The 26,642-nt window shown below is 49.2% G+C and overlaps 8 protein-coding genes and 1 non-coding gene across 9 annotated transcripts; 5 read left to right on the top strand and 4 right to left on the bottom strand.

Moving 5' to 3' along the window:
* Positions 1-490: 490 nt before the first annotated feature.
* On the top strand, positions 491-606 carry rrna46. Its single transcript, XR_004093509.1, has one exon. It is a non-coding gene; the product is annotated as a ribosomal RNA (ribosomal RNA).
* Positions 607-922: 316 nt separating this feature from the next.
* Positions 923-1,935, bottom strand: FPRO_04280 (related to PITSLRE protein kinase isoforms; the record flags this gene model as incomplete). The annotated part of the gene is made up of 2 exons (XM_031229773.1): positions 923-1,645; positions 1,696-1,935. 2 exons carry the CDS (start codon positions 1,933-1,935, stop codon positions 923-925), a joined length of 963 nt encoding a protein of 320 aa, XP_031079976.1.
* A 615-nt stretch (positions 1,936-2,550) lies between these two features.
* On the top strand, positions 2,551-3,630 carry FPRO_04279 (uncharacterized protein; the record flags this gene model as incomplete). The annotated part of the gene is made up of 2 exons (XM_031229771.1): positions 2,551-2,705; positions 2,880-3,630. The coding sequence occupies 2 exons, from the start codon at positions 2,551-2,553 to the stop codon at positions 3,628-3,630; spliced, it is 906 nt and encodes a 301-aa protein (XP_031079975.1).
* Positions 3,631-4,002: 372 nt separating this feature from the next.
* On the bottom strand, positions 4,003-5,613 carry FPRO_04278 (putative CAM1-translation elongation factor eEF1 gamma homologue; the record flags this gene model as incomplete). Its single annotated transcript, XM_031229770.1, has 4 exons — positions 4,003-4,987; positions 5,039-5,087; positions 5,308-5,494; positions 5,584-5,613. The coding sequence occupies 4 exons, from the start codon at positions 5,611-5,613 to the stop codon at positions 4,003-4,005; spliced, it is 1,251 nt and encodes a 416-aa protein (XP_031079974.1).
* Positions 5,614-5,996: 383 nt separating this feature from the next.
* FPRO_04277 (putative MRPS9-mitochondrial ribosomal protein, small subunit) lies at positions 5,997-7,005 on the top strand (the record flags this gene model as incomplete). The annotated part of the gene is made up of 2 exons (XM_031229769.1): positions 5,997-6,849; positions 6,914-7,005. 2 exons carry the CDS (start codon positions 5,997-5,999, stop codon positions 7,003-7,005), a joined length of 945 nt encoding a protein of 314 aa, XP_031079973.1.
* A 6,502-nt stretch (positions 7,006-13,507) lies between these two features.
* FPRO_04276 (uncharacterized protein) lies at positions 13,508-14,757 on the top strand (the record flags this gene model as incomplete). Its single annotated transcript, XM_031229768.1, has 2 exons — positions 13,508-14,288; positions 14,363-14,757. The coding sequence occupies 2 exons, from the start codon at positions 13,508-13,510 to the stop codon at positions 14,755-14,757; spliced, it is 1,176 nt and encodes a 391-aa protein (XP_031079972.1).
* Positions 14,758-18,134: 3,377 nt separating this feature from the next.
* Positions 18,135-18,392, bottom strand: FPRO_04275 (uncharacterized protein; the record flags this gene model as incomplete). Its single annotated transcript, XM_031229767.1, has 1 exon — positions 18,135-18,392. The coding sequence occupies one exon, from the start codon at positions 18,390-18,392 to the stop codon at positions 18,135-18,137; it is 258 nt and encodes an 85-aa protein (XP_031079971.1).
* A 3,608-nt stretch (positions 18,393-22,000) lies between these two features.
* On the bottom strand, positions 22,001-22,902 carry FPRO_04274 (putative CNB1-calcineurin B, regulatory subunit; the record flags this gene model as incomplete). The annotated part of the gene is made up of 5 exons (XM_031229766.1): positions 22,001-22,011; positions 22,119-22,453; positions 22,508-22,581; positions 22,689-22,741; positions 22,794-22,902. The coding sequence occupies 5 exons, from the start codon at positions 22,900-22,902 to the stop codon at positions 22,001-22,003; spliced, it is 582 nt and encodes a 193-aa protein (XP_031079970.1).
* A 1,033-nt stretch (positions 22,903-23,935) lies between these two features.
* On the top strand, positions 23,936-25,932 carry FPRO_04273 (related to YMR164c and Gal11p; the record flags this gene model as incomplete). Its single annotated transcript, XM_031229765.1, has 3 exons — positions 23,936-24,082; positions 24,245-25,015; positions 25,081-25,932. 3 exons carry the CDS (start codon positions 23,936-23,938, stop codon positions 25,930-25,932), a joined length of 1,770 nt encoding a protein of 589 aa, XP_031079969.1.
* Between the last annotated feature and the right edge of the window lie 710 nt (positions 25,933-26,642).

Below are 26,642 nucleotides of genomic sequence, written 5' to 3'. Positions count from 1 at the left end.
ACGTACGACATACGAGATATGCACGAAAACCGGGCCAATCACGGATCTTAACGGCAGACCCATAGTTACCCGTTAATTGACGTTGTGGCTGCGTTACCCTACATCCGTTTGTGTGCCTCTGACGCCTGGGGTTGTCTTTTGTGAGTACAAACATTGCAACAATCAAGGATGACGCGTCAAGTATCAGATAAAGTATGTAAGAGAGCAGTCTCCCAAGTCAGACAGGTAGGCGATTTTGAAGTTGTGTGGGTGGCAGCTAGTGAATATTCGCTATGTTATTTTTCTTTGGTATTTGGACTTATACTCATCCACCTTCTGTTCAACCACTGGAGTTTTATTCTCTTCATAGCGCTTTACCTTACCATTCTATGCTGTTCCTGTAGGCAGGTCTGATCCCTCTGGTTTGTTCCCGCTAGAATGGTCATATGGTTTGCCGACCGCTTCATCAAGCTCTCGTTATGAGCTGAAGTTACGGCGTTGACAATCACATACGACCATACCTATCAGAGAACTCGGGATCCCGTCCGCTCTCCCATAGATAAGCTGATAAGGGGCGGATTAGTAGTTGGGTCGGTGACGACCAGCGAATCCCCGCTGTTGTATGTTTTCTCTTTTGACTTTTCAATAACTTTTTGCTGGAAACGAGGGAACAAGGTTGGATCGGTGGAGGGAGGGACGTTGGGAAGCAATGGTGGGCTGAAACAACATATCTAAGTCATGAGTGGCTTGTAGAGACCAAGGTGGTTGTTCTGAAATGCAATTTCGCTATGTCTGATGTATGCGTAGGCAGGCAAATGGAGCCAGCTGATAGTGTAAACGCCTATTCGAGATCATCGAAGGACATCTACCAGGATGCAACTCGCACAAGTCCAACCGCTTGACTGATCTTCAGTCTGCTGTAAAAGTCTGGTCTTGAACTCGACTATCCTCGTGGTCGAGATCCCCGTTGCAAAAAGTCCAACTCCTTCTTCTCCTTACCAGCAACCTTCTTCCTCTTCCTCTCAATCGCTCTATCAACCTGTCCCTTACTCATACCCTCATATCTGTTAACAAGCAACTGCTTCTTCTGTTCGCTCTTCTTCAGGTAGAACGGCGTCTTGCCCTGCGCCACAAGCTCCTTCTCCTTCTGGCGATGCTCCTTTAGCAGCCTCTCCTCTTCCTGTCTTCGCATGTTGGCCTTCTTGCGAGATTCCATGGATTGGAGTTGGCGCTTCAGGTTGTCCTTCTCGTAGGAGTCTTTGGTCTTCTTGATCTGTGCGCGGAGATCGGCCATCTCCTTGTCGCGGTATTCGTCTAGGAAGGCGTAGGCTTTGCTGGCTTTTTCTTCGTCGACGCGGCCTACTAGAGGGTCGAAGCGAGGGTCGCGATATTGGCGCCGGTTATCTGGGAGGATTTCGCGGCGGCGAGATACGGGTTTCTTGGAGGTTTGTTCTTGCGGAGCGTGTTTGGAAGATCGTTTGGGCTTGGGGTCGTCCTTTGATTTGGTGGATTTTCTAGGCGCTGGTGTTTCTGTTTTTGAAGTGTCTTCATCACTAGATTTCTTCGATTTTGATTTGCGACCAGCAGATAGCAATGATGCTTGAGCTTTTGCGAGAGCTCCGAATGAGACCGATGAGAGGTCTATCTTTGGCGTGTCCTGCTCGGGCTTTTCTATGATCAGCACTGTGTTTTCGAGGAGAGACCTAACGACCTTACCTCTGATTCATCTTCGGAACCTTCTTCAGATTCTTGATCTTCCTCTACCTCGTCGTCATCGTCATCGTCATCGTCATCGTCATCAGATGCGCCCCGAATACCCTCCTCCTCCACCTCATCATCATCGTCCTCACTTGAGGAACCTTGACTCTCTGGCTCTTCTATCCACTCATCCTCTCTCCTCGGTCGCACTCTTCTCTCCAGTCCAAATGACGATGACGGTTTTCGCTTGAAAGCCATGTTGTGCTGTTGTATGCAATTGAATAACTGCTCTTCAATGTTTGATCATAGAGGCGCTGTGAACTTTTTTATTTTCCAGCTTTGATAAGCCCCACGAAGAAGTCTTATCGTAGCGCCCCGATAAGTGAATAGCTGCATTGAACATGTACTGGTCAAACTTTTGGTACCTCAAGATCAAGATTTGTTAGAAGATGGAGTATTATTGGTGCTAGATAATAGAGTCTATAAGGTCCCGTAGTCCTAAGTAGTCTGTCGTAGCACAGTACATAGACAGTTCAAAGTGCTGTTCTTGTCCCTCCCGTCTATTTAATGATTTGCATAAATGGATCTAGGCCCACCCCCTGCTGCCCCGCGATTTCGGCCGCTAAAGTTAAGAAAAGCCAAACGTTTGTGTCGCAAGTCGTATTCTTCTCTGATTAATGCGCCTCTCTTCCTCCTTTCCCCATGCTGGGCATCGCTCGCCGTTTGGTGAAGAACCGCAATACTGTATTCTCTTGTGCATCCCGTACTCCTAAATTCTTTGACTTTAGCTTTACTTTTCCAGTGCCAGTCAACTCCGCAGCACCACAGACTTTACCATTACAGGATGCTTCTTTTCTGCTCCCAGCTTCAGCCATGACAGGATACAAAGAGCCCGTTGTGCCGAATGGGTCGTCGTTCAAGCCGATGAACATACCAGGTCTCACGTTGGCGCAACCGAGGCAGAGTAATGCGCCCAAGAATGCGCCCAAAGGCCCCAAGAAGAAGAGTAAAGCGGCTGCAGACGCAAAGTACGTTCAGAAGATCTATCTCATATGTACATAAACCAAGGACTTTGAAAATCTGTAGTACATCAGTCAGGATTTCGGTCTGGAGATAGGATTGAATTCACCTGAGGGTGCACCGAGAGGCTTCAAAACTCATGGTATGCAGTCTTTTCATACCATGTCACTAACTCTTCTTAGAATCCCCAAAGGCCCAAAAGCAATGATCCAGGCCCCTCCAGCTCAACGCCGTTCTTCATCACCCCACAAGATCCCAAGCAAAGCTTCTGGGGGTGTTCCTGACCCTACCCCCCAATATATAGCACAAGCGAACCTCAGCCCCGAACGACTCCCTCAACCGCGCCGCATTCTTATTATTATGGACCTCAACGGTACTCTCCTCTATCGGCCCAACAAGCGCCGGCCCTTCGACTTTGTCGAGCGACCTCATGCAAAGACCTTCATGAAATACTGCCTCGACGCTTTCCATGTTGCGATATGGTCCTCAGCCCGTCCTGAAAACGTCAACAAGATGGTTGAACAGCTCCTCACACCTGAACAGCGTGAGCGGGTTCTTGTTGTTTGGGGTCGTGATTCTTTTGGTCTATCGGAGGGCGATTATAATGCAAAGGTGCAAGTCTACAAACGCCTCACGACCGTATGGACTAATCCACGGGTGAGGGCTGCTCATTCCCAGGCTCATAAGGGAGGTCTTTGGAACCAGACCAACACTATTTTGGTTGATGACTCGTTAGAAAAGGGCCGGAGTGAACCATTCAACACGCTTACACTTCCAGAGTTCTCCGGCCTGACTACGGAAATGCCCAATGTTTTGCCCCAGGTTCACGATTACCTGAATGAACTGGCCTACCAGGCGGATATCAGCCGCTTTGTAAGACAGTCACCTTTCAAGCTTGATCCAGCTTATGTATTGCCAGAGCATACAGCCTAGTCAGGCTTGACCCTGCGCCAACGTCGGAGGTTCCAGGAACAAGATGAATCAAGGATATCATCGGTTTAGATTCATTTAGAGATACCCGAGGCACAAGGCCTCATCAGATACAACTTCATAGCGTGTTGATGATAGAACATGAATGGCCATTGCCAAAGGCGACACAGACTTTGTCTCTCAAAAAAAAATCCTTTCAATTGTCTATGAGTAGCAGACAGCTCTTCGTTCTTTTGGGTACTACATAGGGAATTGCCAGCCGGCAGGGCCTTCATGAGGCATAAAATATCATAAACTCATTTACCCTCCCCAACCATTTAACCATAAGCCATTATCATCATCGCTCTTATTTTCTTTTTCCATTTTTTGATTTGTTTATTTGAAGACCTTGCCGTCGGCAAGCTTGTACTCCTTGCCGTTGACGGTGATAGGCTTCTCCCAGCCCCAGGCATCCTCGACGAACTGTCGGTGCTCGGGGTTGGTGGGGTCGAGCTTCTCGAAGTTGTAGCTCTCCCAGTCGGGGGCGACATCGAAGGCGGGAACGTGCTCCTGGCCTCGGATGACGAAAGCACCCTGGATGACGGAGTCGTTGTTCTCGCCGTAGACGGCCGCACATCCGAAGATGTACTTGCGGGAACCCTCAAGACGGTTGTTGAAGCCACCAATCAGGTTGTTGGACATGAAGGTGAGGGTAAGCTCCTCGTTGTACTTGTAGTCAACCTTCCAGATGGAGTACTCCTCGAAGTTCAGGTTGTCCCAGAAGTACTTCATGGCCTCGTTGTGGTCCTTGATGTTGGAGTACTGGCGCTTCCACTCATCGAGAGGGAAAGAGGGGCGGCCGAGAGCCTCAAGAGGGTGCTTGGCCTTGGGGGCAGCAGGAGCCTCGTCAGCAGCAGGAGCAGCCTCAGCGGCGGGGGCAGCTTCCTTCTTAGCCTCCTTCTTGGCCTCCTTCTTGGGCTGCTCAGGCTTCTTGGGGGGAGTGTTGGTGAGAGCGGGAGTCTCGAGGAGCTCAACCTTCTCAGCAACCTCGGCGAAGATGGGCTGAGCGCGGACAGTCTCAAACCATCGGGTGACGGCGGGGTTCTCCTCGCGCCACTGCTTGTCGAAGAAGTACTGGAAGCCACGGACAGCGATGCCAGCAGCGAAGAGGTCGGCAAGGGTGATGCGCTCGCCAACAAGGAAGGTGTTGCGGATGAGGTGCTCCTCGACAACGGAGAAAGCCTTCAGAGAAGCCTTGGAGGCATCATCGACGTTCTTCTTGTTGTAGGGAGCGTCGCCCTTGAGGGGACCGAACCAAGCGATGAGGCTGGGAAGGATCTCGGAGTTGAAGAAGGACATCCACTTCAGAATGGAAGCATAGCTTTGGCTGGTTAGCACGGGAACTTCTCAAGGGCCGTAGTTGTGAACATACTCCTGCTTGGTCTTGCCGAGAAGAGTGGTCTTCTCGTTCTGGGAGGTGACTATAGCGGGGTTAGCAAAGATCCCGACAAAGCTGACAACATAGACAAAGATGAATTGGGTTGCAGGGTCAGAAGTTAGACGATATCCACACAACAACTCTTGAAAAAGACATTTCAGACAGGGATAACTGTATAATAATGCTAGGTCATCACTCGCAAGGGAGGGGTAAGAAGAAAAGTGGTGCCAGATTAGGCACGCATCGCACACAGCTTAACTTACTGTAAATGGCAATGGCAATGCACTCAGAGAGAGCGAAACCATCCTCGCCAATGAAGGCAGGGATCTTGCCGAGACCGTTGGCCTTGAGGTGCTCAACAGTAGCGTTGCCCTTCTCGGCCTCAACGATGTTGAGCTCGATGTCGTTGGCCTTAGCGACCGCGCGGATGGCGGTAGAACGGCAGTTGTTCTGGGAGAACCAAGACCAGTCAGTAACGACGCTCTTTGTTTGCACTTGCAGCAAATTCAGATTCAATTTCAATGCTCGAGAGTATGTACCTCGCGGGTGAAGAGAGTTCCGAAAGCCATCTTGATTGGTTTGCTGAGGCAGCTGAGAACGAACAAGTTGACAGACAAAGAGACGAAGGAGGAATGAGGAGGAGGAAAAAAGAGGGAGGGGAAGTTTTTTTCTAATAAGTGTGTCAAATTGCTTGCCCCGCGCTAGTGGGGTCCTAGGAGCCTTACTGCCCGAGCAACGGGCTGTCGAAGAAGTGGCTGTGATGCAGTGTGGCAGGTGAACTATGTGGCGTACAGATAAGTCTAGGTATATTCGGACATCCATCCACTCCACGTGACCTCACCGACCCAGCTAGCCCGTGATGGACCTTGAATTCCCGTGAAGTTTTTTGGACAGTCACTGAACCTCGTGGTCCGATACGATACCGACGGGGCCATCCTCCGAATTGGCCATCATGTCGACAATTACACATAGCCTACGGCAGCTAAGATGTCAAGGCCAGCTTTTCCGAGCACCATGGCCTCAGCCCGCCTTGCATAGAGCGACTTTTCCCCTCGGTGTACGAAGCATCACCAGTGAAACATCTTCAACGATCGTCGAACCCAAGCCCGATCCTTTCGCCGTGATAGATTCGAATTCGAAGATTTCTCTGCCATTCCAGGATGTCCAGCATGCGAGAGCCGTTCCCATCTCGGCTTCCTACTTCTCTCGGGAACCTCAATTCAATGAGATGTACCTCCGAATTGCTCGTCTTCTCACCAAATACCACACTCTTCCAACACTACCACCAAGCGCTGCTCCTCCGACAGCTTGGGTGAAGCTCGACGAAATGCGATCGAAACTTGGTGAGCCAATTAAGGCCTCCCACTACGCTAAGGTCATTCGAGTTGCCAAGCGGCTGAACCTGATTGAGACCTCACTCTTCCCTGAGGAAGTCCGGGTTGCTCTCGAGGATTTCAAGCGAGACATCAACCCTTTCATGAACGTACCTCACGAGGTGACAGTCGACAAGTTTGGACGAGCTATCGGTGTCGGCAAGCGAAAGGAATCTACTGCTCGGGCTTGGGTTGTGGAGGGTACAGGAGAGGTGCTGATCAATGGCAAGACCCTCAGCCAAGCTTTCGGTCGCGTTCATGATCGTGAGAGTGCGGTCTGGGCTCTTCAGGCCACTGAGAGATTAGACAAGTACAATGTCTGGGCATTGGTGGAAGGTGGTGGAACAACCGGTCAGGCCGAGGCTCTTACGTTGGCGGTTGCCAAAGCTCTGATCGTTCACGAGCCAGCGCTCAAGACCGCTCTTCGAAAAGGTACGTGCTTGATAATCACCGTCGCGATTGATTCTGTTGCAATAACTAACGCTCGTATTTACAGCTGGGTGTATCACCAGAGATCCAAGAACAGTGGAGAGGAAGAAGCACGGCCATGTCAAGGCACGCAAGATGCCCGCCTGGGTCAAGCGATAAGCAAAATTTGCAAAAAGTTGACATTTCACGACTTTGGATTGAGCATGTTGCTGTGATCATGATGAAAAGGGTGGTGAGCGGGTCACTCATCCAACCTCCATGTATAAACAATACTTTTGTAGTTTTAGAACCCCATGTCCGGCCTTGGAAAGAAGCTGTAATCTTTGGTTTGTGTCCGTGGACGAGCAATTATGGCTGGAACCCGTCATGAAAGGCACTCCTGCTCCTCGGTGGTTCATATCGTGTGGGTTCGAAATAACAGTTGGTGCACTCAGACGAATGTAACCATAGATCTCAGATGAGCTGATGCGGCATCACGTCTCCGGTTCCTCGGGTTCCGGAAAGTCATTCCTGTTCATCACATGGGAATCCTTGTTGCAAGACGTCAACGCTTCCTTCACGCGCCCTGAAGAGTATTTAATGATATGCAGGGGGTCGACAAACTTTGTAAACCCCAGCCTTCTTCCTGTGTATATAAGACATTTTCTGACGTGCTAAGCATGTCAAGCACCTACCGGTCGAACCGGATTGCAGCAAATATGTACGGGCCATCCCATCGAACCCTGAAGGGTGCTCCTTGACGGTAATTAGCAAGCCACCAAGGCGCTGGTAGCTCCCGCTATCCGCTCATGTCATGATTTTATACCGCAATCGGCTATGTTGCCGTGAAGTAAAGTCGAATAATCGTATCGTTAGCGCTAATGCAGGACAAACGTTGGAGTAATGCTAATAGTACATGAGCCCTGGACCTTGATATAGCAACGGGCTTTTATCAAGTCTGAATCGGGACGGAGCAGATGGCAATCGGCGAAGGACTGAGCATCCCTGGCTCTATTAGCTCCATGGCAATTGAATAAAGAGTGCACTCCGGTTGGCCAGGCGGTGAGTAACTTCGTATTTAACTGTGGTGGTTGTAATTGCGGTCCTTCTTCCGCAGCCTGGTGGTCGCAGCGTCTCAGCGAGGGACGTTGCTTTGACGCGCAATACCTATGACATTAAAGGCGCGGGTACAGGGGCCGATCCATGAGTCGTCCATAATGCTTTTATGCTAGTGACTCTTGGGGTAAGCAGCTCGTTGATGTGAACAAGCGGATAGCTCTATAGATTAATCAACTCAAGCAATTGCATCAGCTGTCAAGCTGGAGAGTGGATTGCTGAAGAATAAGAAGATTTCTAGAACAGTTTCAGTGGGGTGGCTTGAAGTGTTTCAGCTCATGCATGTTCAGGAAGAAAAGCGGTTGGTTCAATTTTTAAGATCCAACGGCACAACGGTGTGGCAGGATGGAGAATCTTCCGAAAATGATGTTCAATTAACCCCTGGGGATCGGTACCTGAGGATATTGAAACCGATATTGACTCAAATAAAGCAATGCTGAGGAATAGGCACAATGATCACAACAAACGCGTCTCGTGCAAAATGGGAATTGGAGCCGTTGCAATCATGTCAAGCCCTATGGTAGGAATCCATAAAAGCTGCGAAAGTTAAGATAAACTTACAATGGCGATGCGCTAGGCGAACCTTGGATAACTGTTGAACCTTAGCATAATAACTGACGGCATAGGAGATCCAGAGTTCTCGGTGTACGGAGAGCGATAGCCAACATCACGCGGTATCCTCGTCGAACTCAAGATTGAGGCCGCCACTTAGCCCGTGCCAACGCGGATCCAGCTAGAGTTAGTAGTGATGAATAATATCCAGAAATCGCTCTCATCATGGTGGAGGTGGAGAGCGTTAAGCATGGACAGACGGCGGTTTGAGGTCGGAGGCTTTTGGGGCGGACGCAGCCACGAGTGGATAGAGACCCCTGTTGCCTGAGAATCGGTGCCGTTGCGGCACTCTGTACTGGATACATGCGGTGTATCTGGACAATCTCCAATCTCATCTCGTTCCCCGAGTTGAGGGAAAGTTAACGGCCAACGGCTTTTAGACGAGGCTGAGATCGTCTTTGATTCTTCGATCAAACTAATTTGGCATGCATATATGTGTGTTGATCAGCATAACACAATAGTTGCAGCATATGCACAACATTCATAAGAAGGCTCCCCGAGTGCCTTTCTCCAACTTCTGGTTGCTATGCTTGGATAGTGAATATGCAAGACGAGCAGGGCTGTGATCCACGGAGCGAGGTACCTTTGTTAGTCAATTGGTGTCTGGGCAGTATTATGATTGGGCTTCGAGTTCAGCATCACTATCGTCGCCCCTCAAACCCCAGCTGCCCAGCCAAACTAAAGGCATATTCTCATGCGTGGCTGATGCGCGTTGCCTTTTGCAGTTCTAGACGCGCGAAACATGATCCGATATGCGCGTCAACTAGTGCGCTTCAGCAAGTATCCTGGTCATTCAGGTACCGGTACTTGATGTGGGGTCGGCCGGATGGTGGGAGATCTCGGTGATGGCCCTTGGGCCTTGGTTGACAGTTTTATCAAGGCACCTGCAGCCGTTGAAGATGTTGATGCAGGGTAGCTGACGACAGGAAAACCATGGAACAGGAAGAAGAGACAACAATGATTCTCTTGTAAGTATACGGGTAATGCCTGTGTGAAGAAACAATAAATGATGGGCATGATATTTGTGTCCGAGTGCCGTCGTCTACCTACCAATAGAGATAGTGACGCTGTTGATGTTGAAAGAATTAACCCTAAAAGCAAGGTATCGTGGAAACAGATAAAATCGATATTGCCATTTAAAGTGTGGCTGGTTAAGGCAATCCGAACCGTTCTACGGAGTAGGTAAGTTTACCTGATACCAATAAGGAAACATCCTCCCGTAGCTGCACAAATGTTGCGGGAATCAAGGCAATGAATCTGAGGCTGACCTTGAATCGCCAACTTTCAGCCAAAAGTGAAGATCACATGCACTTTCCCCTCAAACACCACAGCTGGAATCGCCACTTCCACGAAGCAAACTCGACCACTAAGATGGTATGTGATTACCAGCCTCGTTGCAGTCTTGCTCGTGACACAGACGATCAATGGGAGAGTAGTATCTAGACCCTTAGATCGTGCTGACGAAGCCTATTTTTGTCTCATTTCCAAAATGTTGGCATTTACCCACTGTATCCAAAGCATCGGTCGCTGGCAGGTGCCCTGACCGCCTACCCCAGTCCTTATGAGAAAAATTTCCGCCTTTCCTCGAGCCATTGACCAACCATAGAAACGCCCTGACTTCTGCTCTTCGAATCGACATCGCCGGACTGTTATCTTCCTCACGCAAGCCAACCAGGATCAAGGTCCGAACAGCTCCTCACGACATATGCCACTCTAAAACCCGATCTAAGTCCGCATCATTAAACCTTCAAAGTATGCTCAAAACTGAGTGTTTCCCGACGCCATGAACGTCTCCGAAAATCCGGATAATTCGCCAGCCCCTATTAGCAACATGCCATGCCCGCCAGGGGCTCGCATTCACGCTGGTTGGTCTGAAGCATTAAATTGAACCCAAGCAAGCTGAGCTCAAGCATTGTTGGCACGTTCCATAACAATATCGCCCTCTCCGGACGGCTGGCGCGAGGGTCAAGCTACCTCCAATCTAAGCAACAACCGCGTTGTGTCCGAAGCACGAGCATCTCAACTCCAACAAGGATTTTAGTTGATATCGCCCTCCTCTGTCGATTGGCCAGCGTTTCTTTCCGGCTTCCTCACCTGGAACCACCTCCATCTGTGGACTGTGGACTGTGGACCAGCGCCATGGCTCGATTTGGCTCTGTGTTGCTTTTCTTTTCTTTTCCTGCGACTTTTAGCCCTTGCAATAGCCTGTCGTTGCTTTTCTTGTCACCCTCAAATCCCCAGTCCTGGTTGCTACAGACACGTAAGTGTCAAATCAACCTACCGATGATGGTTTGTGTAGGGCGGCCAAAAATGGCAGGAAAAACCCAGCAGACAGCTAATATTGCTTCGGTCTAAGATCAATATGAGAACATTTCGACTTTTTTTTTTGTTTGTTATTTTTGCGAATCATCCCCTGCAAAACAGCACGATCATAGGCATCTGCCAAGACAATAATCGATGCATCAGCTTTGGCTGGCATTTGTCCCCCATTTGGGGAAGCAGCCTTCAATCTTTGACAGACAGGCTCTTTCAACCGCTTGGCCTTGTTTGGCTATAGTGGCCATTTTTCACACGATCAGATCTGCTTAATTCTTTCTGAGCCACTTAACCATGATTAGGAACTACCCATACATCTCGACAATTGTCTCTGTTCACCGTACAGTAACCCGTCTCCTTTGTACCTAAGCCATGGTATTTTACGAAATGTATGGACTGAGATATGAGTTTCTTGAACTAACAGTGACAAATACCTCAAACAAGAGAGGTTGCGTCTCGCAATTTACGAAAATATCACCATAGGGGTTCAAGTTGCGGCTGGCGGGTCTCGTGTCAAGTTTTTTCTGGCATTAGCCCACTTCAAAGAATGAGCCATAAAATCTCAATTGAGCACTGGTAGTTGCACTGGAGCTTCAAGAGGTACAGCCCTAAAACGCAAGGCGTGAAACTATTTTGGCGGCTACCTAACTCTGGAGATATGAAGGTTAGTAAAGTGCCTGTTGGGAACGGGATGGAAAAAGCAGCCACAACAGTCTTGGGACCATCGCTTTTCTTATCTAATGCATTGATACCCAGCTTCTTCTTCTGACGAAAAAAAGCAGAACAGGATTCCAACATTTAGTCACTACCTACTGGATGGAAAGCAGGAGAAGCCGCTGTTCAGCGCCCAGTATGAGCAATTGCAATGACTACCGGATGTTTACTAGGGCCACGGCTCAAAAAGCGGTCCGGTACTTGCGCAAAGCACCCATGGCGCCCCAGGATCCCAGACGCTACACCCTCCATCCGCTCAATTCACGCCCAGGCAAGCCACTTCGATAGGTATCACTCCCCTCCAATCTTCCTGGCGCCTCTTACCAAGGTACTGGGCCAGGGGTGGTGCCCTAGGCTGGTTACGTGGTGGATGGAGAAGGACGACGCCGATCCTTCCACAATTTCCAAACCCGTTCTCATGAGCCCTCTTTGTTGAATGGATCTGTTGCTTCCAGGCTACGTACCATTGTAGCCGCAATTGCTGGCGTTTCTTCCTGGACTTCATTTTCTTTTAGAGTGTTTTGGACCACTCAGTTCCGTTTCTCACATTGCCTCAGATCTTCCTTGGATCATATCCCTTTCTGGGGATGAAGCTGAAGCATACAATGCTTCTTGCCCATTCAATTAAATGCTCGGGTTACACACGGGAGCATTCATCTTGCCTCAATCTTGGATTTCTCCACAGGCTTAACATGTATGTCGGCTGTCCTGACGCCATTCACACAGCGTCTTTAGCCAGTAGTCTAAAACGATACGCCTCACTTGGTCTGCTTGTCCCTCACATCTGGTCTACTGTTACACCCCCCTCCCTTCTCATCGAAACCCCTTCCGAGTCCACTGTGAGTCTCATCAGTCACATTGCCCCTGCCTCCAATGGTGGACCCCAAACAAATCATAGTGCCCTTCAGCGAGTGCAATGCTCTCTGTGTGAGTATGCTATATAGATCCCGTGGCTATCCTCTGTTTGCTATTGATGAATTTCGTCATCTCCGCGACTCACGTCTATTCCCGTGCCCCACTGTTGACCCTTCGATCATACATACATCCTCGTTTTTGTTAGCTGCTCTCAGCCATATCCTCCTTCAACGTGACCAAAAGACTGTCACCACACCGATTCGGCGGAATCGTACGCCCGTACCGGCTTAGTGAAAGCTTTTTTCTTAGAATATCTACTTGGTCCCTCACAGAGACCCTGGTGCATTGTAGTGGCCCCAGCAGATCGCAGTGGGCTCGAGCTTGTCATGCTCAAGGTCTCTTACATGGGGTCTTGGCCAGGATCCTCCTAGTTGACGGCGAGACAACCGTTTGACAACTCATCCGCAAATCAGCCCTGGGCCCCAAAGCCCCAGACAAAGCTACTTAGACCTAACTAACGCCTTGTTCTTCGTCATCTTTTCGACGTCCAGCCTCTACCGGGCATGAACGCGCTAGGCTCTAGCTTACGATTGGGAGTCGACTTGATAAACTACGTTGCTACCCAGATCCCCGGCTGAGCCATCAGCTCTCTTGCCTGATCAGTAAACCGCTGGGTTTTGTTTGCGAATAATAGGCCAGCGGCACCCTGCTTGCAGAGCCGTTTGATCTCTCAACTCGACTACTATCTTCCCCAGCTAGCCATCCATTCCCTGCCTCACCACACCCCCCGACTATCGATCATCGCGACTACTCCCACTGTGGACTTCACCTCTTCAGCAACCCCGCGGTGACCCCTCCAGCACTATCAACAACACTGTTCCGTCACATATTTGCAACCACATCACCTTGTTTTGAAAAGGATACCCTTTCCTCACTGTTGATTCAGCACCGTGTATTGTGTAACTATTCCGGATCAGCGAAACTGGCTGCTTTACAGTCACCAGCGTTGCCGACCACCCATCAGCTGGGACCGACAGCAGGGTCGTGTGGTATCGAAGGTCTTCGGGGCATGGACGACTCGAACCGTATGAGGAGGCAGAATGAACCGCCGGTCCATTCGAACCCCAATCAGAGATACTCACTTAACGATCCGTCACAACAGCGCCGTTCGCTCGCTGGAATTTCCAACGACAGATATCGCCCTGCATCCCTTGCTGGCCCTTCATCATCAGGGCGAGGCATGGGAGCTCCGGGTAACTACAGTAACTACTATTCAGAACCCAGTGCATCATTCTCGACGCCAAATATGCCTGGCACAGCTATAGCTTATGGCCCTGAGTACGGCCACGACTCCCGCCAAACACAGGGCTTTGGCGGCTACAGCACCGCAACTACGATGATGTATAACGTTGGCCAACCGAGTACGCAAAACACGGTTTACGATGCGCAGCAATTCAGCTCGCGGCAACCTGCAGCTATGCAAATGATGCCACCAGACGTTGCCTCGAGCTACTTTGGGTCCGAGGCTGGGGCCTCAGCTGGCCCGAGTCTACAGCAACCGGCGCAGGGCTCAAGCGGATCCGCGAATGTTTATCAGCAAAGCAATGCCATGAATTATGCGAGCAACAGCATGTCCAGTGTGAGCGCAATGCCACAGGCAACAAACACCGCCGATGTATCAATGACAGACGACCACGACTATGCGGAAGGCGCCCTCGAAGAGAAATGGGTCAGTTATCAGAGGCAGCTAGGGAGCATATTTCAGGAGATAGTGAATGGATCTCTTGAGAGTGCATCTGAGACATTGCTTAGCGTCACTAGCTGGCTCTTGTCTCAGGTCGCAGATCTAGGTATGTATTACACTGTCTATGGAACCGAGGAGGGGACCATAAGAAAGCCAGAGCTAACTACTGTGCGTGCCCAGGTCTTAATCTTGACGATACCAACCTTCATGCTGATCGTATTCAGCTGTGGAACGATTTCAACCACGCTTGGCTCGGATTGGGCCAGCGCCAAATTGACCTAATGACTTCATCCCAACAACTTTCGAGGCCGCAAAGTCTGGTTTCAAAGGCCATGATTAAAAAGATGGGAAACGAACTAATAAGGCTTTGTGACGGTATAGAGCGTCATGGCTTGGTGGACTATCAATATGGAGTATGGGAGGATCAAATAACTGCTGGTGAGCAACTGCAGTCCTGCCCCAAGAGCTTGACTGGATTCGCTAACATGTGCATGCAGTTCTCGAAGACTGTCTGGACTTATACGATGCTTCGGAAGAAGGCAGTGACAGCGGTAACAGATAACGTGCACAGTTAAGACTGCACAAAGTACTCAAACAGATGTCACACACACACACACACACACATGACCCTTTTTTTGACATCGAAATTCGCGTTCAAAGTTAGGCATCACGGCCCAATGCCTGCATGGTGTCATTGTGTTGAGCACCAGCTGCAACAAGGAACCCGCTGTTTTCGTTGCGCTTCGCAACTGCTTTCTTTTTACACATCGATATATCGATCATTTTGCTGCGTATTATGCTTACCCCCTTGTCAATCGCATTTTACGGCTCGGGTTGATGTCATGTATGGTAAGCCCAACGGGCTGTTCACGAGTTTCCTTTTATGTTGTTTTTGCTAGGTTTCCTCCCACCGTTTGCTGGTAGTGTACGAAGACATAGGATTGCTACAATCATGATTGCATCGCGGGGTTCAATGGAAAAGAGGGTATGGTCAATACTCTATGTATTATACGGGTATGGGATACATTGCTGGTCGTTACAGAGGCAAATGGATATGGATTTGACACCGAAGGGCGCGTGGATAATGATTTCGGGAGAAAGGCGTTCAGACTTGCATCAAGGTGCCTTGCTGTGGTTGGAGCAAAGGTCAGGTCTGGGTTGGGCAGGGTTGGGCAGGGTTTCATATTGTCTCTTTCTCTTCTTCTTTTCTCGTCAGGCTTCCAAGATAGACTTGGCAGCACTGTACTATTATTACCGAGCCTTGCTTTGAGTTAGAGAAAGGCTGCGGTCATGGGTTTACAGCATTTAGGAGGGTGGGCGAAAAGAGTGGAACTGGAAGAACCTCGCGGGCTTGCCAGCTATGTTAGATGAATGGGAATACCAGGATGAGACGCATGTTTGGATAGAAACTGATAGAATTGTACTATTACTGAGGAGTGCTTTGATCAGGCATTAAGATTGTGAAGGTGAAAGAATTGGCATAGCCACAGCCATATCAGGGAGGACTTTGCGGTGTGATGATTTCTGCCCAATGTTGCCAGCTTACAATTGGCTCCAATAGAATGGATTAGCATCCGTAGCATATACAGCACAGTTAGTAGGCAGATAGGCCGGTGAGGTACGTAGACTCTAGGAGCTTGGCCCCCGCAATTTTATTAACTAACCAAGGAGAGGATTGACAAGCAGATCGATAGATGGATATGAGAATGGACGTGATGGCGCCTCGTTTAGAAAAGTGACAAGATACCCATGTAAGTGAGAGGGGCCGCCCTAAGAATTTGAAGGACAGGACCTGACAAGACAGGACAAGCGACAAAACAGGGGAGGATCAATACCAGGCTAGGGGTTGATTAATTAGTTACCTACCTTACTCTACTCTACTGTAGTATCCGTCCGTACCTAGTTGAAGAAACGGGAGTTGCCATCGGGGTTATTCCTGAAGGGTATTGCTTGCGAGAGAAAGCGGGCTGAGTTTGATCCCTGCGAATATTATAGGCTGGTTATTCTTCAGTGACAGCATTGAATGTGCAGTACCTCCTAGGTATAAGGGGGGAAAATGATGATGGCTGAGATTTTGACGGACGGTTAGGCGAGTGCTTTTTGGTACCTGAGCTTCTGTTCCAAGTGGGTTATCGACAGATTTATCTCAAACAGTGAAGAGTAGCTTTGCTGAATGTGGTTCTCTTGGGCATGTCTCCGACTGTGGATGTTATCTGTCTGAGGTATGTTCCCTGTTGTTGATGTTGTTGTTGACGTACGCACGGGAGTGGCTGGCGCTGTGGAGGTTGACTTCAAATGGCGTATTCAAACGCTAAATAATTACCAATCCGACAGCTCCTTTCACTGGTTGCCCTGGGTTTTTTTCATATTGAGCTTCTTTCCTCATGGCAATGAGTGCAGTACCGCCAACAGCACATGGACTCACCGACAGATAACTCGGTGACTTTGTTGAGTTCACCGACATGTCCCGTGCGTCTCTGTTAATCATAGGCCGCATTTATGAAGGACGAGGTTGGTTACACAGGAGAGGCACAGTCTAATGCATCTCTCACACACGCATATGCACTCATGCATGACGACTTTCCTCTTCAGTCCCTGAAACAAAAGAAGAAACATTGTCAGCCAGCCAAGTCCAGTTTTCTCCGCTGGCAAAAGAAATTCTCTCTAGTCTGTCTGGTCTGTCTGGCCTGTCAAAGGTGGGCGCTTTGTGAAGCTGAGCCGAGCTTCGCTGCAAGAGAGAGGCGCATTCGCATCTGCGTTTTCATGTGCATGAGGTAAATGCAACAGTGTCATAGCGAAACGAAGGGGGAATACGTACCAGGTACAAAGTCGAGTCGGTTGTCTTCCCGCAAAAGTGGCTTCTTATGCAGGTACAAGCACCTCAAAACAAGAGGCGTCTGCCCTACCCGGTCGCTGTGAGCCAATGGACAGTGTTGTTGTTGTGTGTGGCTTTGGGGGTGTGTGAGTACTACTCCGTAGGTTGTGAAAGATTGCGCGAGTCAAGTGGGGGCTATGTACCAGGTTCTGCTTGACAGGACATCCATTAACAAGGAGTATGTAATCCACCGTAGCTGAGAATGACAAGAAGCCAAAAAAGAAAAGTGACATAAAAAGCAAACAACACATCATCATCACCATTGGGCTCGGGCTTGGGCTTGGGAAGGAAGGGATGACATTATTTATTGCTCAGTTACATTCGGGAGATTCCCGGTGATCTAGATTTTGCTCTGTTTCGATGATCATCATTCAGTGGAGGAGGGAGTAACACGGCACAGCATACCCTCTATGAATGTTACTGAGGAGTCTCTGTTCCGCTCCGCTGTGCTAACAAAAGATATCAAGCATATCCTTGCCAGGACAGAGCTACGAATTCCACAAGGGGTTTCGATTTAAGCATGCGAGAGATGGACGATTGGTAGCAACGGTATTTCGACTAACATAGCCCTCAGGATCCAATGCAGTTGGTTGCAGTTACAATGATAGATGACTGGTCAGCTGCAACACAGTCCTCGGCAGTTGTGTTTTACCAACCAAATAAACCTTTTGTTTCGAAATCTACTAGTTAATTGAGTTGAGTCCAGTCTATCTCCAGTGAACTCTTTATCTGGCAACACTAATAATAGTGACGTGACCAGTCAAAGAAAGGCAGGATCAGATGATAATCCCGACTCTACTGACGTGTCCTCGAAACCTGGTGACTTTGTTAGACTGGATAATAGTCGCGAACGGACTTTTCACTTACTTACCTACACCCAATTCTCTCTCTTCCCTTGGACCTTATCGAGTTGTCCAAACTCAGCCGGGTTTAGTGAGGAAAGAACGAGGCGGACTGGACTGAGCTGGATGGACCCCTCCTACCTATACTTGCCCTCTTAAGAGCGGGGATACCCTCGCTTCCCTTTTCTTTTCTTTACATCCAACTTTTCTTCTTCTCTTACAGACCAGCTTTACTCTACAGTGCAGTAACGCAATCGAATCTAGTAGGCCCAAAGCGTGGAGGTGCATCCGCATTGACAACCATGATTCGTTTCTTTTTGTCATCGTCTCGATTTAGCTGCATTTCTGCTTCATCCGAATTCTCCAGCCAATTGCCGCGCCCCGCCTGACTTGCTGGTGAACCATCACCAACAATTGCCCCTCCAGTATCGAGCTCGACTTGGCCGATGCCTAACATAGTTTCAAAAAGGCGCAAGATTGTCGCTCTGGTCATGTCGCCCTACCCAATACCAGCCCAATCCCTCGATCGCGTACTCACTCGCCACAATTATGGAAGGATTTGGGGCTTGAGCCTTGAGGTCCAACGGCTATGAACGCCCTAATGTCGATCACGTTGCCCCTCGCTGATGCGATGCAACGCAATCCAAATGAGGCTGAAACATTATTGTCGAATCGCAGCTGACGCTCTGACACGGCAACTTCTTCTAATGGGGAAACAGATCGCAACAACAGGAAACATCTCGAGAGATACATGAATGCCCTCACGTTACAGCCTAATGACATCGACGCCTAATTGAAACATCACCCTTTTGGCGTTCACTTTGCAAGCTGTACTATTTTTGCAGGAGGCGACAATTGGGTCGTTTGATGTCTGTCATCTATCCGTCTCTCAGACCGCCCCAGTTCAACATATCAAGTATCATGCATCGGGCATCAACTCGCCTCCATCATTCGTATCATCTGACTTTTCGATACATCCATTCCCGCGTAATTAGACTTGTCTGGGCCTAACTTAATTAACCCCTTTTGATCGCGGCGATTCCAAGTCTCGCCGTGTCTTCCAGCTGTCGTGGTCTTTCCGTTCCGTCTGTTCCGCTGCAGGCAGCGGATGAAAGCAACCGACACTCCTTATCAAGCTCAACTCCACATACTTCGCCTGACCGCCGAATCGTTGGGCATTAGCCTACCCTCTGGTGGTCTCCCTCGAGCATTTTCTCTTCTTGGCTACCGATGCCTGAAGTCAGCTGGACAATTGGCGAACAAAAGAAAACACCATAAACACTACCCATGTAATTCATTGACTGCGCCGTATTGTTGGCGCGCCTGTGCCGCAATTTGTGGGGGTTAGTTGTGTTTGGTGTTCCAGCTGAACGGATGCTGGTAACCAATAGGCGAATTTGACAATTGGTTCAACAGAGTGATTCCTCAGCTTTGGGGTTGTCTCGAGAACTGAGACCATGGCTGAGCTATGCATATACAATACAAGCCTGGGGTGCGCCATTCGTCAAGAATGGAGACACAAAAGTGTCAAAAGACATGTCTAAGATGCCTCCCTCGTCGATCATGCCAATAATGTCATCTAGTGTGGCGCGACTATTGTCGCTAACCAGCGGTATCAGATCTGATCGGCTCAATACTTACACGCCGTCTACATTTGGCGACAAATCACGAATCAAATCCCGGCATTTGTCTCCCGCGATTCGTCTATCGGATTTCTAACGCCCCCTAAACACAAACTGGGACGTCTGTTCGCCGTCCCAGCCAGCCGGAAATTCGACGACACTAAAATCCGAATATGACAGGTCATTTTATACCAACCTCAACTTACACCCCTCTGCTTCCTGGAGATAACAAAGGGAGATTTGACGAGGGAACAAAACGAAACCAAACTAAACAATTGTCTAGTCCAACAAAACAAAACGACCTAGCCCACTTTCAACATTCAAGATTTATCCATGTTCCTTTAGAGATAGGGTTACATCCTGATCGACAACCGAGACTAATTCCCAGCGAAACAATTTTGTTCCGTTAGCCTCATCATTATGACAGCCCAATACCTAAACAACTCGCCTTGAAAGGTTGTATGCTGTTCGAGACATGCAGCTAAGGTTTCGTGCAACATCGAGTCAGCTGCCGAGGGCTTGTTTGTGCGCCCGTATCTTGAGGTGTGATGAGCTTGTCAAGGATGCAAGCAAGCCTCCAGACATGGATCCTCATGCCCCGGATCTTCACCAGCCGTGCTACAATACCGATTCTCCGGTCACCCCGGTCCCGGTATCCTGATAGCTCCCGAGATTTCTGGGGCGTTGTGAGACATGGAATCCTTTTCTTGGAAAGGGTTGGTAGAACAAGCCATCTATAGCATTCTTGACACTTTTGAGGCCAGACATATCAGCAAGTGAAAAGCGAAACCCGACAATTATCGGCATACATGTTGGATTCCATCACATCGACGTCCGAGACGTGGGGGCGCTGCTGCGGTTCATGATGCAGCCCCGACCCGACGCCGGGGATCGACCGGCAACGTCCGCTATGACTCGGGGCTAAAACATGAGGAACTCGATGTCACTCAGGAGGGTGTGTTGTTGGATATGGTCATGATGCACATGATGCACCCTGTCTCACCACCAGGGACATCCAAACAGAGGAACATTAAGACTTGAAATTGGCAAGTATAACCTACCTCTGAACTTTCTCCCCATGAGTGTTGCATAGCCTTGTTTCCTCCTGGCCTCTGCAAGCCCTGCCATGTTCTGTGAAAACAAACATCAGCCTCGTAGCCCCGACGAGGCGCATGCCTTGAGTTTCACTCAAGACGTGCAGCCCCTGTAAAGTATATATGTGGTTGGACGATGCTGAAGACGTCCGAGCATACCGAAAAAGGGGCCTCAGCCACGCGTTGGGCACAGCTTTATATCCGACATAGCCGTCGCGGCACGTATATCTTAATCATATTCAGAGTGTCGTAAAGTGTTAGAGTTTGCTGATGTAATTATCTTGTAAGTATGCGCCCTGAGAGAGAGCATATTCCGACTCCATGGTTGTTGCATGGTCGCTTTGAGAGGCAATAGATGAAGGTCTTTTCCAACTCTTAGTAACGGCCATGTTAGAGATCATAAGTAGATTGGGTCTCATTCATGGACGCAGGGTAACACGCATTTGCGGGAATGATCTGTCTTCCCATACAAGACTTAATCGCACACTCTCTTTGACCTTGACATGACAGGTTCAAACAATATCAGAGAAAGATCTCACGGTCGCCCTTCCAGAGATTGTTATTCTCACCAAGTTGAACGGGACAGCGATATTGCGTTAACGTGATTCTGCACGGTGCTGGGATAGGTCTCGATGAGCATCATACCCGAAGTGTCCGAACCCAGGTAGTGAACCATGGACATATCAGTCTTTGTCGATGGCCTTTAGCATGAGCTTGATGTTATCAGCACTCTATTACCTTTGGGAAGGAGTCAAGAACCTGGCGGAGCTACAATTCATTGGGGTAGATAAACGGCCGAACGCAATAGTCCAATGAATGAGTTGAAGATGAAGATGAAGATGAAGAAGAAGAAGAAGAAGAAGAAGAAGAAGAAGCGAATCCTTCATGCCCAAAGGCTTCAAGTTCACACTGATACTAGCCCCTATCAACCGCCGCTTCTTTCTTCGTCTCGAGGGTAGACAGAATCAACATGGTCGCCATGCAAATCTTAGGCATTGGGGATTTCAGCGAGCTGCAATGCCAAGCCAGACCCCCTTACGCTGACGAGGTATCATCCCGAGGCGAGTATTCTAATATCCTAGATTATTAGCTTCGTCATAAGCTGAACAGAGGGCAACACATTTGCGCCCTTCGTCCTCTCTTAGGAATGCCCCGGCGAGACAATACAATCAGACAGACAGCGGGCAACACGAGTCTGTTGGTCAACAAAACAGAATGCGTGAATTCATGATCGTAATGATGTTTAGATTCGCTAGGCGTTCCAACCCCATATCCCTCATCCATTTCCACCGGTAGCCCTCGTAGGACTATGGACCGTATAAGTCCATGGCAATGTTGAAATCTTTACTCCCCTACCCTGTATGCACCTTTCTATGTGCGATCGTTTAGAACTGGTCTGTAATACCATGTCAGCGTCTGATAAACCACCGAAATCCCAATTGCCAATCACGATAGCAGAATTCATCGCCGAAAAGAACACAACTATAGCCTCAAACAACTTACCGACAGTCATGCTCATACTGACGTCAGTCGACTCAACCATCTTGGTGAACTCCTCAAAGCTGATCTTGCCGTCCTTATCGAGATCGGCCTCCATGATAGTCTTGTCCACAATCTGCTGCAGCTGCTGGTCCTTAAGGTTGCTGCCAACCATCATCTTGAGGACAATGAATAGCTCTCCGTTGCTGATGTAACCATCACGGTCAATGTCGTAGACCTTGAAGGCGAACTGCAGCTTCTGTTCCTTGTTTCCCTTGCTGCTGAAAGCCGAAAGGCCTGTAACGAATTCTTGGAAATCGACGTCACCACCACCATCTTCGTCAAAAATGGCGATCATTCTGTTATAGCAGAGTTAGCTAATTGGCGAGGGTAATGAAGAAGCTTGAACGGACCGTGTTGCAAGAGGATTGGAAGAGATCTGGGGAAGACTGAGGAATTCATCGCGTTCGATCGTACCGGAGTTATCCTAAGAAGTCCCAAGTCAGCTTTTCGCGTCCATTGTACTTGTGAAAGTCCCAGCCATATTCATCATTTGACATGACAAAAGACCAAAAAGTCGGAAAGCTTGCGCACCTTGTCCAGCTTCATGAATCGCTTTCGCAGACGATCAACTTCCTCTCTGTCGACTAGAAACCGTACATCTCAGTATATGTTTCACTCCATCACCCCTCCCCCAACCGTGCGTTCGCGTTGAGGGGTCAGGGCTTCCAAGGGGCCAGGCAGGGCAAGGCTCACAGTTGGATCCTTGGACGAGGTTGTCCAGGACTGCGCTGGTGGTGTTGCCCATTTTGGCAACGTAGAGATATGTCGTTGATTTGAGGGTGGGTGTTTGTTTCGGGGCGAGTTGAGTTGTGGCAAAGCGGCGTCGTTGGGTTATAAATAAGCTGTATTGTGCTGTTGTCCAAATGTTGGTGATAAGGCTGAAGTGAGGTCTCACTGTCACTATCGCTAAGTTTAGGTCATTCTAGACCGATCTTCTGCGCAAAGGGGCAAGTGCGCAGAGGGGTAATTACTTTGCGGGGCGACCGCCCCAAGAAGTAGGACCTCCTGCCTCCTTCAAGCACGACTTCCGTTATCCTTACGGTGCACCTTCCATGTTGATATTTGTGTGTTACGGCCAGCAGCTGACACTTGGATTTATTGAAGGTACGATTAAGGAATACAGTTTCGCTAGCAGAAATTTACACATTACACGAAGGGATAAAAATGATCAAATTAAAAAAATATTTACATGAGCTTCAACATGAAAGCTTGCACAACTGAGCGTTTTGTCAGAGACCGTCTGATACGTGGTTGTCGAGCCAGCAACAAAACGTTCCTACCTTTTCAGTGCTTACTTCACTAAAAGCAAGCGCTATTTCGGGGCACTTACCACTAAAATGCACGCTCCCAGCAAAACAAACCACAACCTTCCGTACCAAACGGAAGGAAAGTGCAGCCCCAAAAAAAAGGAGGCAATGGTCCAAGCGTCATAAGTACCTCGCCCGCAAAGGCGCCGTGGGGAGTGACCTCGACCCCTCCCATCAGCACACCGTCATCAAACTCTACCGTTCTCTCTCTAGCCATTCATTGACTCTCCCTTGCCAAAAACTCCGGGCAGCAGCAGAGAAAAATCTTTACGCGCCAAAACAAACCCCAACGTCACCCCATCGAGCCCGACCAAGCTGCCATCGAAAAAGACTACAACAGCACCCTTTCCATTGATTCTTTGTCGAAGATCAACTCGAAAGTACTTGTTTTATGACTTGATCGCTTTTTTTCGCGGTTTTTCCGCCGCCTGACCGCCTCTCTCTCCCACCTCCCCCCAACCCCCTGGCATCATGTCATCACGCAAAGTCCGCGTCAAGAAGTTGAACGTCAAGACGACGCTTCCAGTTCTTCGCGAAGACCAGATCGATCCGAACGAGTACGAAGCTTTAACGACCGATAACCAAATCGCGACCGGCGTTGAGCAGGCCGAGGAAAACGTGAGTCATCTCTTTGTTCTGCCACATATCGTGATATCACGTGTTTATTCACGTGATATGTTTCCTTACCCCATCCCTGTCCTGCTGTGATTGGATGGTACTATCATCCAACAACAAGCAAACCATTTCTTAGCCTCGACCTCATACTAACATTCTTCATAGGAATACCATCTTCAAACCATTCTCAAGGAGGCAGGAACTAGCAATGACCAAGAAATTCCTGTTCCGCCTCCCCAGGAGAGCGACATCAACTATGATGAGCTCTATCCTGCCCCTTTTCACAAACCCTCCTCTTACATCCGTTTTTCACAAACAGTTGAGGAGTGTATATCGTGTCTCTATGACATGACCACTGAGGACGATGAGTTCCTCAAACAGTATAATAGTAAGCCACCCGCTGCCGGGGCACTCTCTGAGGATGACTTTGAGCGCATCATGGAGGTGTTTGAAGACACGGCAGCGGAGCAGACACCATTTGCAGCAGTCGATAATACCGTTGCCGCCTATGACATGATGGTACCTGCGCTTCACGAACTTGGGTCGCCGGCTGTCCTCCAACACGCTAAGCCAGTGTATGAATACTGGAAGTCAAGGCGACAGGAGGCTGGCAATAAGCCATTGCATCCGACTCTCAAGTTTGAGACTCACCAGGAGACTGATGACACTGACCCCTTTGTCTGTTTCAGACGACGCGAGGCTCGCCAGACTCGAAAGACCAGAGCTCGTGACAACAAGATTGCAGAAACACTCAAGAAGTTGCGACGAGAACTTGAGGATGGCCGGCAATTGGTCCTTGTCGCATATGAACGTGAAATGTTGAAACGAGAGCTCATGTCAATGGACCGCGCTCTATTTGAAGAAAGGGCAAGACTCAAGGAAACCAAACTTCGGCTGGGCATCAAAGGCGAGGACGAGGATCTCGTCAATCAAAAGGTACGCCGAACCAATACTCGCGATGCGAGAATGCTCCGCTCCTTGTATGCTAACTCGCTTTGTAGCCTCAGAAACGCAAGCCTGCAGAGCCCCCAGTCATCCGACAGCCAACCGGTGCCCACTTGCGACAACCTGTACGGTCTGATGGAAGAACACTTGATGCTGATCTTGTCTTGTTGTCAGACAAGCTGGCAGAGAAGGAGAATGAACTTCGACTTGACATAGAAATGAAGGTCCAGAACCACCGGAAGTGGAACCATAACCATATTGACCTAACTGGGGAGCCGCTCTCGCCAGTCAAGGAACAGGGCACAGAAGTCAAGTTCCGACAAGCGAAGACGCAGTACTTGATGACACCCCCGGCTTCCACCTCGTCAGAAATGGAAGTAGACACACACATACCTGATGCCACGCAAGTGGACAAACGGGAGGCACCTGTTTTCCAGTTTTCCGCTGGATCAAGTGAGCCTTCCAAGGTTAGCCAACCTTCGTTCCGTCGACGTATTGGTCGACTGAACCGATTGTGGATTGATCGAAGAGGCATGGTGACGCCACCGCCAGAACATGGTGAGAAGTCGGATAGGTGGAGGTACGACTCGGATTCAGATGACGATGAGCCACCTGTATATGAGGTTGATCCATTTGATACCCGAGCATTGAAGTTCCGGGCAACAATTCCGTTGAATCCATACATGTTTCGAGGACGCCCAGCAGTACCACCAGATGCCGTGGTAGCAGCTCAAGCACAAGCAGGTAACAGAGTACTGCCATCGCCAGCAGCAGCACAAGCGGCGGCGCATGCGCATGCTCAAGCGCATGCTCAAGCGGCAGCACAAGCACATCTGGCTATGAAAGCGCAAGCTAAAGCGGCGGCGGTTGCACAAGCACAAGCTCAAGCAGCCCAGACGGTGCCGTAAGCGTACCGTGGGCAGTGGATTGTATGTATATGGTGGATGTTTGTTTTATACCCCAGAAATGTTGACAGAACGGACGGCGGACTGCTGGGAAAAGTCGAGCCCTCGGCAGACAGATGGGGCATCGTGTATTATTTAGTCGTTGACCAGGGCATTGCAAGGAGTTTCGGAGCGGGTAGTGGGTATTTGGGTTTTGAAGTGAAAGAACATTCTGCGGCCCAGGTCGACATAAAATGAAAAAAAAGAACCATGGTCAACTTTTAGACCACAAAGATGATGCTGCCTCTTCCCTGGTGTCGTGAATCGTATGTCTTTGCCGTGGCCGGAGAGATCATCGTTGCGTCGTGAGGTGATCATGCGCTGTCATATTGGAGGAGGCTGAGGGGAAGCTCTGTAGGATCGGGATCCGATATGCCGACGATGGCGAATGCGAACTTGATGATATAATTGTAGTGACAGGGCCATCAGAAGAGATCAAGAGAGTGTATCGCCGTGTTGACTGCGTCGTAGAAGAGGAGATGTTGCATGATCATGGTGCCGTGCTGTAAAAGGTGACCAAGCTTATTAGACGAGAGGACCAGGCTGATACGGATGTCATATTAGCAGGGGCCACGTAAAGTATAAGTGAGAAAGAAACTCGAAACAAAGAGAAAAATACCTGCTAGTGCCATGAAGAGAAGCGTATGCAAGCTGTGATGGTGATTTAATGGTAT

The sequence above is a fragment of the Fusarium proliferatum genome (genome assembly GCF_900067095.1).
Source record: "Fusarium proliferatum ET1 genome assembly, contig: FPRO_scaffold004, whole genome shotgun sequence".
NCBI classification, from domain to species: Eukaryota; Fungi; Ascomycota; class Sordariomycetes; order Hypocreales; family Nectriaceae; genus Fusarium; species Fusarium proliferatum.
The sequence above is the reverse complement of the archived record's forward strand: the minus strand, read 5'-3'. Positions and strand labels throughout refer to the sequence as shown.